Source organism: Schistocerca nitens, chromosome 6 (assembly GCF_023898315.1).
Source record: "Schistocerca nitens isolate TAMUIC-IGC-003100 chromosome 6, iqSchNite1.1, whole genome shotgun sequence".
Classification (NCBI taxonomy): domain Eukaryota; kingdom Metazoa; phylum Arthropoda; class Insecta; order Orthoptera; family Acrididae; genus Schistocerca; species Schistocerca nitens.
In genome coordinates this window covers 679,889,469-679,903,131 of record NC_064619.1, presented here as the reverse complement: position 1 = coordinate 679,903,131, position 13,663 = coordinate 679,889,469, and the positions used below count along the sequence as shown (strand labels likewise).

Below are 13,663 nucleotides of genomic sequence, written 5' to 3'. Positions count from 1 at the left end.
TTGCGCACCAAGATGGTTCGCACGATCGCCCAATTGCCTTTGCGTCCAAATTGCTCTCGTCTGTGCAAAGAAATTATTCACAGATCGAGAAAGAAGCATTGGCTCTCGTATTTGGTGTTACAAAGTTTCATGATTTCTTGTATGGTCGTCACTTTACCATCATCACAGACCACAAACCTTTGACATCGCTTTTAAATCCGACCAAGCCTGTACCTCCACGTACAGCGCAGAAATTCATTCGCTGGTCTATTTTCCTCTTGCGGTACCGCTACGATATCTTGTATCAGTCCACTGCTAAGCACGGAAACGCCGATGCGTTGTCTCGTTTGCCTGTTGCTGAGGATGGAGCATTTGATTACTCCGAACTTGCTTGCATGTTCATTGATTCGGAAATCGATGACGTGGTCGAATCGTTTCCGATTGATTTTCGTCGTGTAGCTACAACCACAGCTGCCGGCCCTGTCCTTGCTACCGTTCTGCGTTTTGTTGCTACGCAATGGCCCTTGTCAAAGTCACGGATCGGGGATCCGTTGGTTCGCCGATTTTCTGCTCTCCAGGAGAGACCTTTTGTACTACGTGGTGTTTTGCTGTTGCATTCTGATAATGATCAGTCCAGGGTCGTGGTCCCACGTTCATTACAGTCCTCTGTATTACAGCTTCTCGACCAAGGACATTGGGGTATAGTGAGAACGAAACAACTTGCTCGTCAGCACTGTACTTCGTTCGTAATCGATGCCGCGATTACGAATATGTGCTCTTCTTGCATGGTGTGTGCCAAACAACAATCAGCACCGCCGCGGAAATTCTTTGCACGGCCAAAAGCCACTTTCCCTTGGCAACGCTTACACATCGATTTTGCTGGTCCATTCTGGAATGATCGATGGTTGGTTGTGGTAGATTCATTCAGTAATTTTCCTTTTGTTGTCCGGATGTCTTCCACGACGTCATCTGCCACCATCCAGGCGTTATCCACTATCTTTTGCATCGAAGGTCTTCCACATAGTATTGTTTCCGACAATGGCCCACAATTCATGTCCGCAGAATTTCAGTCATTCTGCAAGGCCAATGGTATTCAACATCTGACGTCCGCGCCGGTTTCGCCACAGTCAAACGGTGCCGCTGAACGATTGGTCAGGACTTTCAAGTCACAGATGTTGAAGTTGAAAGAGTCGCATTCTCGGGAGGACACGTTGTTGCTCTTTTTGTCCTCGTATCGCTCTCAGCCCCGAGATGGTCGCTCGCCGGCTGAGTTGCTCCACGGTCGCCCTCATCGAACCTTGATGTCTTTGCTCCATCCGCCGCATCAGGTTCCTGTGCAGCGGCAGACGCCTGCTTTTGCCCCAGGCGACGTTGTCTACTACCGCCACTATCGAGGTTCACGGCGTTGGCGCGAAGGGCGCATTCTTCGCTGCCTCGGCCGCACTATGTATCAGGTTTTGGGGGCCTTTGGCGAGGTGCGTCGGCATCTCAATCACCTGCGCCTCTGTCGTTGCACGGGATCTGCCGCTCCCCGTCTGCTTTCAGCGACGGTGCCGTCCGGTCAGCGCACTGGGGACCCATCTACTGGCTCGCCTCGGCCCCAGGTGTTACCGACGGTGCCCTCCGTTTTGCCACATGGCGACGCGCCACCGCCGCCGCCGCCTGTTCTCCCGCCGGCGACGCCCGCAGTGGACGCGTCGCTGCAACCGCCGGGCGCCTCCCTGGGTCACGCGCCGCCGATCGCTTCCTGTGACCAGTTGTCCTCCGACATGGAACTCTTGCCCGCTCCGGTCCATATGTCGTTTTCGCCCGTCGGGTGCCCCTGCCCGATGGAGGTCGACCCTTTGGCCCCTCCTGTCTCTCTGTGGGCGCATACACCGCATGTTGGCGTGCACCTTGGAGGAGGTTTTCAGGCGTTTCCTAGCTCCCCGCGATCCGAATGGCAGGGTGCGGGTGGCACAGCCTCATCTGTTGTTAGGCTCCCCACCTCGTCACATACGTCAACATGGGGTCTGTTGTGAATTGGCAGGAGCCAATTCACGGGGTTTGGAGGAAGCCAAAAGGCATGCGTTTAAGCTCACACAGGCTGGCGTGAGGTCTGGAACAGGTAAAGTAATTATACTATCAAGGAAAGTACGTAGCTGCTGGAATACTTAACTTTAATCCATAATTGGTGAACATTGGTCTGACTGTACATGCATCCCAAGATAAATAACAAATGATAATGGCGCCTTGCTAGGTCGTAGCAAATGACGTAGCTGAAGGCTATGCTAACTATCGTCTCGGCAAATGAGAGCGTAATTTGTCAGTGAACCATCGCTAGCAAAGTCGGCTATCCAACTGGGGCGAGTGCTAGGAAGTGTCTCTAGACCTGCCGTGTGGCGGCGCTCGGTCTGCAATCACTGATAGTGGCGACACGCGGGTCCGACGTATACTAACGGATCGCGGCCGATTTAAAGGCTACCACCTAGCAAGTGTGGTGTCCGGCGGTGACACCACAGGGTCCTCCCCACGGCGGGCGGAAGCTTTATGCCACAACCGTGCGCCGATTTGCGGGGGGGAATGTGGTGTCACCGCCAGACACCACACTTGCTAGGTGGTAGCCTTTAAATCGGCCGCGGTCCGTTAGTATACGTCGGACCTGCGTGTCGCCAATATCTGTGATTGCAGACCGAGCGCCGCCACACGGCAGGTCTAGAGAGACTTCCTAGCACTCGCCCCAGTTGTACAACCGACTTTGCTAGCGATGGTTCACTGACAAAATACGCTCTCATTTGCCGAGACGATAGTTAGCATAGCCTTCAGCTACGTCATTTGCTACGACCTAGCAAGACGCCATTACCAGTTACTATTGATATAATGAATCATGTACAGTCAAGAGCGACGCTCATCATTCATAGATTAAAGTTAAGTATTCCACCAGCTACGTCCGTTTTTTCTAAATTATAATTTCCTTGTCCTGTTCCAGACCTCACGCCAGCCTGCGTGAGCTAAAACGCGTGCCTTTCTTCTTCCTCTAAAATCACGGTGTTGGCTCTCCTGCCAACCCACAACAGTTTCTTGTTCTAGTTCCACTTTGTATTAGTGTAAACGTACTCGTAGTTTTTCTTCTGTTACTATGAAGGTGTTGTGAAGTTAGGTAGCTATAAATAAATGTGTGTCCAAGTGAGAATTTATAATGTACCAAAGACTTGGGTTTACAAACAAATGAGGTACATCAATGAATATTTTCTAGTGATTAAATGGGTTCAGAGTTCATATTGTGTGGTTTTGTAGTACCTGGAAAGTAACATCTGATGGTATCTGATAAAGTAGCATTCCCAGTAACGTTTTTATTTTGTCATGAGTGATCATATGCAGGCTCTGCTGGTGATGTGAACTGTCAGAATTTTCTCACATGTGCAATATCTTGAAAACTGAGTTGAAGGCCTAAAATTGTAGAAATTACGTTTTATGTATTTTGCGTAATTAAAATGGCTAAATTTGGCTGTAGTGTCGTTTTGTGCTTAAACCTTTATGAACTTTTAAGTCAGTAAATCTATAGAATGGCTGAAGTTCATATAGCAGATATCAAGCCTAAAACGTTGAGCACAGTGTCCTAGATAAGGGAAATCTCTGTCTCATGTAAACCATAAGGAGAATCTGGTTTCTGTGCACCTGTAAATGAGGGAAAACAATGATGTACGAATGTTCAGTGTGAGGCCATTTTATGATAATTCATTGATGAGTAGCAGATGACTTTACTCCCACCAGCTCAGTATGTTTACTAATGCAAGAATGTGAGGACTATTGGAAGATGAGTATGATTAACTAGTTAAACCACCTCTCATTTCAAGTTTTGGTAAGTGATCAACATGATGATTTTAGAAGTCGATTAGGGGAAGAAAGTGAAATTATGTAAAACCTCCAGAATTATATGTTTTCAGTGAGTGTAGTATGTTTTCCCGTATTTTCAGTAGTGGAATGAATTACAAGTGACTACACAATAGCAGGAAGTATAGATCATTTTGAATTTCATGTTGTGATGAGTGAATGTAATTTGGTCATCGAGTGTGTCATGCTGTGTGCATGAGTGTGTTGTTCAGTGGTAATTATACGAGGGTTACTCCAAAAGAAATGCACACTATTTTTTTAAAATCCATCTTTTATTCTACATGTTTGAAAGTTTTACAGTGTGTAGGTACATCCTCTAGGAACAATATTTACATTTCTCCACATAATTTCCATCCCTCTCAACTGCCTTACGCCTTCTTGGGACCAATGCCTGTATACCCGCACGGTAAAATTCTGATCCATCCTGTTGGAGCCCCTGTTTGGCAGCGTGCACAAGGGAGTCATCATCTTCAAACCTTGTTCCACCAAGAGAGTCTTTCAGTTTCCCAAAGAAAAGATGGTCACATGGAGCGAGGTCAGGACTGCAAGGCGGGTGTGTCAGTGTTGTCCATCCGAGTTTTGTGATCGCTTCCATTGTTTTTTGACTGACATGTGGCCGTGCATTGTCATGCAACAGCAAAACATCCTGCTTTTGCCGATGTGATCGAACACGACTCAGTCATGCTTGAAGTTTCTTCAGTGTCGTCACATATGCATCAGAATTCATGGTGGTTCCACTTGGCATGATGTCCACAAGCAAGAGCCCTTCGGAATCTAAAAACACCATAGCCATAACTTTTCCAACAGAAGGTGTGGTTTTGAATTTTTTTTCTTGGGTGAATTTGCATGATGCCACTCCATCGATTGCCTCTTCGTCTCTGGTGAAAAATGATGGGGCCATGTTTCATCACCTGTCACAATTCTTCCAAGAAATTCATCTCCACCATTCTCGTACTGTTCCAAAAGTTCGCTGCATACCGCTTTTGTTGTTTCTTTGTGAGCCACTGTCAACATCCTGAGAACCCACCTGGCACAAACCTTTTTTAACGCCGACACTTTCAGTGTTCTGCAAACACTTCCTTCCCCTATCCCAACGTAGTGTGACAATTCGTTCACTGTGATGCGTCTCTCAGCAGTCACCAATTCGTTAAGTCTCTGCACATTGTCTGGCGTGTGTGGAGTACGAGGCCTGCTGGTGCGAGAACAATCTCAATATTGCCTTGCCCGCTTTCAGCACATATCCTGCTTGCCCACCGACTAACTTGTAATGCGGTCGACAGCATCTCCATACATGTTTTTCAACCTCTTGTGGATGTTTCCCACTGTCTCATTTTCACAGCACAGGAATTCTATGACAACACGTTGCTTCTGACGAACGTTAAGTGTAGAAGCCATCTTGAAGACATGCTGTGATGGCGCCACTCACGGGAACAGGTTGAACTAAGTTTGAAAACAAGCGGGAAGGATGTAGCTACACACTGTAAAACTTTCACCCATGCAGAATGAAAACTGTATTTTTACAAAAATAGTGTGCATTTCTTATGGAGTGACCCTCGTATGTGTATTTTAAAGCTGCGTGTAACGATATAATAATGATGTTTTCTTCCTACCTCCTTGGTTTTCTTAGTGTTGTACAGATTGCATGTCTATTATTTTATGTTTTGATCTTTTTGTAGTGTGCTGCTTGGTTCACATAAATTGTGGTCCCTTCTTTGTACTCGTGTTAATATTTCTTGCAGTTGGTGCCTGACTGATTAGTAATAATTACTTAATGATTATCTCACTTAGTTGTAGTGTACATGGCAACTTCTATTTCTCATTGTCTCATTATGTCCGCAGGGTACCGAACCAATTTCTTTTGTATGTTCAGATACTGTTGGTCTATCTGGCAAACCATTCATTTTTGTGCGTTTCACGTACCAGGTGTATAAGTATGCAACCGTAATTTGGTTGCAATAGTTACACGTCTGTTATCTGAAACTGATAAACAACATTTTATTCAAAATAATCTCCATTGCTATTTATACGTTTCCACCACCTCTCCGACAGGCTAAGAATGCCCCGCCAAAAAAAACAGTCCTTCGTTTGAAGCGAACCAGTCAGCGAGCTATTTTCGTATATTTTCATATGAATTGAAGTGTTGTTCAGCGAGAACGTGTCCTAGTGATGCAAACAGATGATAATCGGACGGACTCAAGTCTGGAGGATAAGCCGCATGCCCTGATATTTCGCAACTGAACGCCTCGATCGTTTCCCTGACCCGTTTTGCTGTGTGTGATGGGGCGTTATCAAGGAGCAGTATGACTGTGTGTTGCCTTTTTTCGTATTTCGGTCGCTTTTCAGGTAGTTCTCAATTTAAATCGATCAGTGTTAACGGTTTCGCTAGGTTTTAGCAGCTCTTAATAGATGACACACTTATGATTCCACCAAACACAGATCACTGTCTTCTTTTCAAAGCTATTTGGTCTTGCAATGGATGTCGATAATTTGCCTGGATTCATCTACGATTTAAGGCCCTTTGGAATACCCTGTCTTTCATTCATTTCATGCGGAACCCGTTTTCCCACTTTCTGCAGCTTTCCACAAAGCTTACAACCGAAGAGAAACGGCTTTCTGCGTGACATTCAATTGTTCCAAGAGTTCCTGTTGATTATGATTATCGTCTTCATCCAATAACGTCTGCAATTCATTGTCTTAGAACATTGTCGATTGTTTCCAGCGCTCGTCGTTTCTCACGTTCGATGAACCCTCTGCCAGGCACTTAAATGTAATTTGCAGAGTATCCATGTAGATGTAGAAAATCACCACTTTTGAATTTTTTGAACCATTCGAAACACTGTGTTTTCCCAAGAGCATGTTCGCCGAAAACTTCGAGAAGCATTCGATGCGATTCTGTGGCAGTTTTATTCAAATGATAACAGAAATCGAATGCTGTCCGTAAATCGTATTTCGTAGGCACAAAACTCGACATGTTTAGGAGTTTGAAACGAATACCGATGTATAGAACTTCGGTTACTGTGCGCTGACATTCGTCGTCAGTCGTTATAGGACGTAGATGGCGCTGCAGACGAGGTTTCATTGGCCCTACACTGACGGCTGGCAGTATCTATAGGGAAATTCCGGTTTCATACTTCTACACCTGGTAAACAAAGGGGCGGTGAGCAAAAACCAACTAATTTTGGGTACACATGCACTGAAGCTGTGTTAAGGAATACTTCGTACTGTGTTTCAGTTAAGGTATCCATTGATTGTTTTACTTACCGCAACTATTCAGGTTGTGTTATGAAACTTTTCTTTTGCTTATAAAAGATATCGGCTGCGTGATATATTTTTTCTGAATTTGTGTGTTGATCACCAGGTGTACATGCAATACAAGTGGGCATTTTACTAGTACTGTTTCCAACTGTGGATGCTGAGGAATATTAAGAGTGACTGTAATTCTCAAAACATACTAACTTCTATAATAATCCTGCGTTGACTCCTATCGTTTTAGGAGATACCAGTACTGCGAAGGATGAAGCACATCAGAGACTGGTGCATACAGAAATAGAGATATTTTTCTCTAATTTACGAATATCATATTTGTGTACGAACCATTGTTTTTTGGTTCTACTCTTTAGGCATTCTGTCAGGAGGAAAGCCGTGGCTGTGTGTAAGCAATTTTCCTTTTCCTTGCAAGGGGAGAACTGTCTGTCGTCTTGTAAAAAATGTTGTATTTTATGGATGTGTCTCTCTCAGCGTGAAGAGATGGATTCACTACGTTTTAACATTATTTAGTTTCACGAGGTATTCAATAATTACGTTGCTTTTTACACACTTCCATTCCAGGAAGTGTGCTATTGTTGCCTGGTACCCGCCCGGACTGTACGGAAATGTGCACTAAATTAACTGTTGAAGTTCTGTGTGACGGCCAGGCTTGAATGAAACAGCTTCTGTGTGAAGTGCAAATAATTCCAGAATAATACGCGAATATCCTGGCGGGAGTATTATTTTTCAGTTTACTCGCTGTCGACGATTTTTGGTAATATTTTCATCACAACGCTCAGATATAACTGTAACGACGTGATCTCTTATTAAACAGAAAAGACACATAACACAATTGACAAAAATATGTTGTAATAACAGATCATACATCTGCTCCTCTGTGCTCATAAAGCACTTCCAACGTCTCAACAACTTTAATCAGCTGGAATCTCACGTTTATTCCTCCTACTTTACACACCATTTTCACGAACTGTTAGTCGTTGAGTAGTTCATATCCTCATTTTTCGTATACTCGACGTCCAGAAACTCTCGCCCTTTTTCTCTACTCACTGTCTTTGAACTGTCGGATTCTCTGGTTTTACACAGATGTTAATCAACATTGCCATAGATTCTATACAACAGTATACGTACCACACTTAAATAAATGCAAATTTACATAATACAGGTAACACAGCTGATGATAATTAAGCAAAAAGAAAGAATTATAGAATGATGCGAAAAAAAATCGCAACACCAAGAAGGAGTTGTGCGAGATAAAAGAATGTTGATAGGTGCCTTCCTAAAGTCTGTTGAAATTTCGCGCCAGTTGCATAAGAGTGGCGCTAGTAGCGCCACTATGAGGGTGCACATCAGGTTGGATGTAAATACACGCTGCAGCGCTTGTGAGCCCGTTCGTTACCTTTGACATTAGGCCTGGTGATTTGCTGGTAGTCAAAAATGCCTTTAAGGCGACACAGACGCCATTATCAACAGCTCACTGAGTTTGAAAGAGATCTTGCAGTAGGGCTACGAGACGTTGGATGTTCCTTCTGCGATACTGAAGAAAGACTAGGTAGGAATGTAGCAGCTACTGGCAGTGATGGTTACGAGTACGTATGGTCGCGGGGAGGCCGGGTCCAGGCGTTAGCGAGAGGGCAGACCTTCGAGTTCGGCGCATGGCTCTTTCGCAACATGCTGCACCTGCTGCAGGAAATCGAGCAGCGGTTGGCACCACAGTGACACAACGAACTGTTACAAATCGGTTACTTTAAGAACAGCTCCGAGCCAGACGCCCTGTAGCGTGCATTCCATTGACCCGAAACCACCGCCAGTTGGCACTACAGTAGTGACAAGTAGGAGTTCATCGGAGGGAAGGGTGGAGGTCTGTTGTGTTTTCTGATGAAAGCTGGTTCTGCCTTAGTGCCAGTGACGGCTACATGTCGATTAGAAGGAGGCCAGTTGACGGGGTCCTGTCAACCTGCCTGTGTACTATTTACAATGGACCTACACCTGTACGTATGGTACGACAGCAGTGCTTTCCTGGTTATCACACGCACCCTTACTGCAAATTGGTGCGTCAGTCTGGTGATTCGACCTACTGTGCTGCCATTCATGAGTAGCACTTCAGGTCTGTTTTCCGACAGGATAAGGCTCTACCACATTAGGCTGTTGTAACCGAACATGCTCCACACACTGTCGACATGTTCCTTCGGCCGGCTCAATCACCAGATCTGCCTCTAATCGAGCACATACGGGACATCTCCAGTGTCACCCACGGCCAGCATTAACTGTCCCTGTATTCACTGAACAAGTGCAACAGCCACGGAACTCCATCCCACAAACTGACATCCGTCACTTGTACAACACAATGTATGCACGTTTGCATGCCTCCCTTTGTAACATTGTGGCGGTTACACCGGTTACTAATGTACCAGGATTTCACATTTGCAATGGCTTATCTTGCAGTTACATTACCCTGTGGTCTTGCAATATTAATCACTTAAATATATTAACTAGATACATGAATTCGCGAAATTATTTTTTGTGTTGCGATTTTTTTCTCCCAGTGTATACATAGACATCAGTGGATGTGGCATCTTTATAAATTTTTGACACACATTACAGTTACTGAATATGGGTACTGTTCATGGCATGGCAAAAGACAGTGCATCCGTTAGGTTCATCGAAGCTGCTGATATGGAATCCACGCGAAGGTGACACAGCAGCCAGCTGTGGGATTCTCTACACTGTGGCGCTTATCTACAGGTGCAAACTAATTCAATGCAACAAAACGTGAAGGTTAAATCTACGTGTTATGACGTGCATGCTCCTTACTGTAACCATACCACAGCATTTGTTAAGAACCTAAATTTGAAGAGGTGCTCTATGAATTGACATGTGTCATTATCTCTATGTCATGTAGTTCTCACAAGGGAACCTCCCCATCGCACCCCCCTCAGATTTAGTTATAAGTTGGCACACTGGATAGGCCTTGAAAAACTCAACACAGGTTTATCGAGAAAACAGGAAGAAGTTGGGTGGAAGTATGAAAAAAATATGTAAAATATACAAACTGAGTAGTCCATGCGTAACATAGGCAACATCAAGGAAAATATGAACTAAGGAGCGCCGTGGTCCCGTGGTTAGCGTGAGCAGCTGCGAAATGAGAGGTCCTTGGTTCAAGTCTTGCCTCCAGAGAAAATTTTAATTTTTTATTTTCAGACAATTATTATCTGTCCGTTCGTCCTTCCGATGCGATCACTTTTTTGGGAGTGATTATCACATCCAAAAGAAAACATAAATCCGGCAAGGTAGAAGAACCTTTTTACCCATTCGCCAAGTGTACAAGTTAGGTGGGTCGACAATATATTCCTGTGACGCACATGCCGTCACCAGTGTCGTATCGAATATATCAGACGTGTTTTCCTGTGGAGGAATCGGTTGACCTATGACCTTGAGATCAAATAGTTTCGGTTGCCATTGGAGAGGCACGTCCTTTCGTCTACTAATCGCACGGTTTTGCGGTGCGGTCGCAAAATACAGACACTAAACTTATTACAGTGAACAGAGACGTCAATGAACGAACGGACAGATAATAACTTTGCGAAAATAAAGAAAGTAAACTTTTCACTCGAAGGGAGACTTGAACCAAGGACCTCTCGTTCCGCAGCGGCTCACGCTAACCACGGGACCACCGCGCTCCTCAGCTCACCTTCTCCTTAATGTTGCTCATGTTGCGCATGGACTACTCAGTTTGTATATTTTGCTTATTTTTTCATAGTTCCACAAAACTTTTTCCTGTTTTCTCGATGTATCTGTGTTCAGTTTTTCAAGGCCTATCCACTGTGCCAACTTATAACTAAATCTGAAGGGGGTGCGATGGGGAGGTTCCCTTGTCAGTCAGTTGTCATAGTAATGACACCGTAATGCCGATGAAAAAAGAGCGAGTGACAGGGAGACGGGTTCACGCTCGTTTCAGGTTATCTACTGTCGACCACACATCCGTGTATATTGACTTGAGACACACACAGAGCAACGTGCCCGCTAAGACTGCACCAAGTCCCACGAAGGCAGCGACGTCTAGCAGCAGGTACTGGTACCAGGACAGGTCCAGCGCGGCGGACCTCAGGTGCGGCGCCCCCCGGTGCCTGATGACGTACTCCACCCAGTAGACCGCCTCCTCCAGCGGCGGCCGGGGACGGTCCCAGAACAGCTGCGACAACTGCTTGGCGCGCTCGCGGTACCTGCGCGAGCATCACTTAGTGAGCTGAAGTTGTCATTCACGTTGCGTATACCTGTGGGAACACTCTCACCAGACAGGCTTGTAACACTGCTCACAACCCAAAATTTTTCTGTGGGGAGGATGGACCAAGTTATTTAGTATGTACAAGTCCTGACATTGCTAGTATGGGAGTATTTATGTCTTCCAAATGTTCAAATGTGTTTGAATTCCTAAAGGACCAAACTACTGAGGTCACTGGTCCCTACCATTTATATAGTTTCATTTATATGATGATGTTTATTTTCCTTATGATCAAACTGATTTTTTGAAACTACATTTCGTGCATGAGCGCTACATCTTATTATTAAGCATGTCATCCAGTGGGACATTACTGTTATTACAACTGAATACCAGAAGGAAGTGCTTCCAATCAATACCAATTGTTAATGATACCAAGTAATAACATCTGTAAGTAAGGGGACAAATGGGGCACCAGTGCATTATGTTAGTGCATGTTGCCGACATCAGGGGCAGGAAAGCACTCGGAGGCAAACCTATTGTTCTCCTTTGATTGACAGGTATTTAACCTATTGTTCTCCTTTGATTGACAGGTACTTAACCTATTGTTCTCCTTCGATTCACAGGTACTTAACCAATTGTTCTGCTAAAAGGATCCTTCCTTTCGATTGACAGGTACTTAACCTATTGTTCCACAAAAAGCATCCTTCCTTTTAATTGACAGGCACTTAACCTATTGTTCCCCCCACTCCCTCCCCCACCACAGACCGTCTCCCCCCTCACTGCTACGGGTACACCTTCAGGTCTGAGTTATTGGAATAAGCCTTCCTCTCTTATCACTTTGATTGACTACTTAATTAAATTGATCAATTAATTAACCTCTCCTCTCTGGTAAACCCACCTCTCCTCCCACACTCCCTCCTGGAAACAGGCGGGAAAACACTCAGTTGATCGGTCATTTTGAGAGAAATAGATTGTTGTGTGTGGAATATTGTTTATTTCAACAATTTAGAGGATTCAAGCCAGTTTGTGGATGGAAATTGGTGGCGAGGAAGGATCTCATAGCAGCAAATTGAAGGGTACAGTGTTTATTTATAAAAAAAATTCAGTTTCTGGGGGTTGCATTTCTCTTGCTCACCATTCTCTCCTGTTTGGAAACATGTAGGTCTTGCAAGATGCAGTTACATGGGGCAAACAAGCTGCATAACCTAATGTTTGGCACTGTTCTGTGGGTATCTTAACCCAATGTTTGGGCTTTTGTCAGAACTTAACCTATTGATCTGTTAAGTGGTTTACCAAGTCACCCCCATTTCATTAAACTATTGTACCGCCTTTGATACCAGATTAGCAATTATGTTCTCCCACCACTTTCTGGTACACTTTTCGAATTTCAATGCTTTTGAACGCCATTTCTGCGCATTCTTCTTTGTCACCCACCCTCTTAAACTATGGTATTGCGTTTTACATAAAAATTACGCAAATTAGCGTAGTGTTCTGTACTTAACCTGCTGTTCTGCTTCATGTCACCCACTCATGTACACCTTCACGTTAAGTATTGTACTACTAACACCACATTGATATAAAAATTTATGCAAATTAATAAAATCGCTACGCTTCACATGTATGGGTACTTTTTTTTAAATTCACGTCATCCTATAGGTCGGTCAAATCGATGGAATATAGTTTAAACAAAACATTGCTAATAAAAAATGGCTCCAATGAGCACATGCACCGCCTGCTGCCCCCTGTCCACTGGACTGAACAGGACACTACCGCACATGCTCCCAGAAGTCGGGATGCACCAGCGGCCCCCACAAAGCTACAACACGACCGACAGTTGCCAAGCCACGCATAGGTGCCTTTTTGGGTCCCACAAGCATGAGGTAGCAACATCAAAAATGGTTCAAATGGCTCTACGTACTATGGGACTAAACACCTGAGGTCATCAGTCCCCTAGACTTAGAACTACTTAAACCTAACCTAAGGACATCACACACATCCATGCCTGAGGCAGAATTCGTACCTGCGACCGTAGCAGCAGCGTGGTTCCGGACTGAAGAGCCTAGAACCGCTCGGCCATACCGACGGCGCGGCGATATCCCTTTCATACTTGACACCTGAGAAATTCCTGTCTAGGCACTATTCTGATACTACCAGATGGGAGCGAAGACCTATTTTATGAGCGACTCTCTCTCACAGAAGCTACAGAAATCAGTTCTCAGAATAGCACAGGCCGCTTTCTCTCTTCCTTGTGATCCTAACGGGACAGCCCGTTCATCACTGAATTTACCCGTCAAACTGCTGCTGCTGCTGGTATGGGAGCACTGT

At 44.9% G+C, this 13,663-nt stretch overlaps 1 protein-coding gene across 1 annotated transcript in view; it reads right to left on the bottom strand.

The window, feature by feature from the left end:
- Positions 1–11,059: 11,059 nt before the first annotated feature.
- Positions 11,060–13,663, bottom strand: part of LOC126263563 (UDP-glucosyltransferase 2-like) — an 84,435-nt gene continuing 81,831 nt past the window's right edge. The window contains exon 8 of the mRNA XM_049960656.1: positions 11,060–11,339. Coding sequence (XP_049816613.1) covers positions 11,060–11,339 — 280 coding nt within the window. The remainder of the gene's footprint in view (positions 11,340–13,663) is intronic.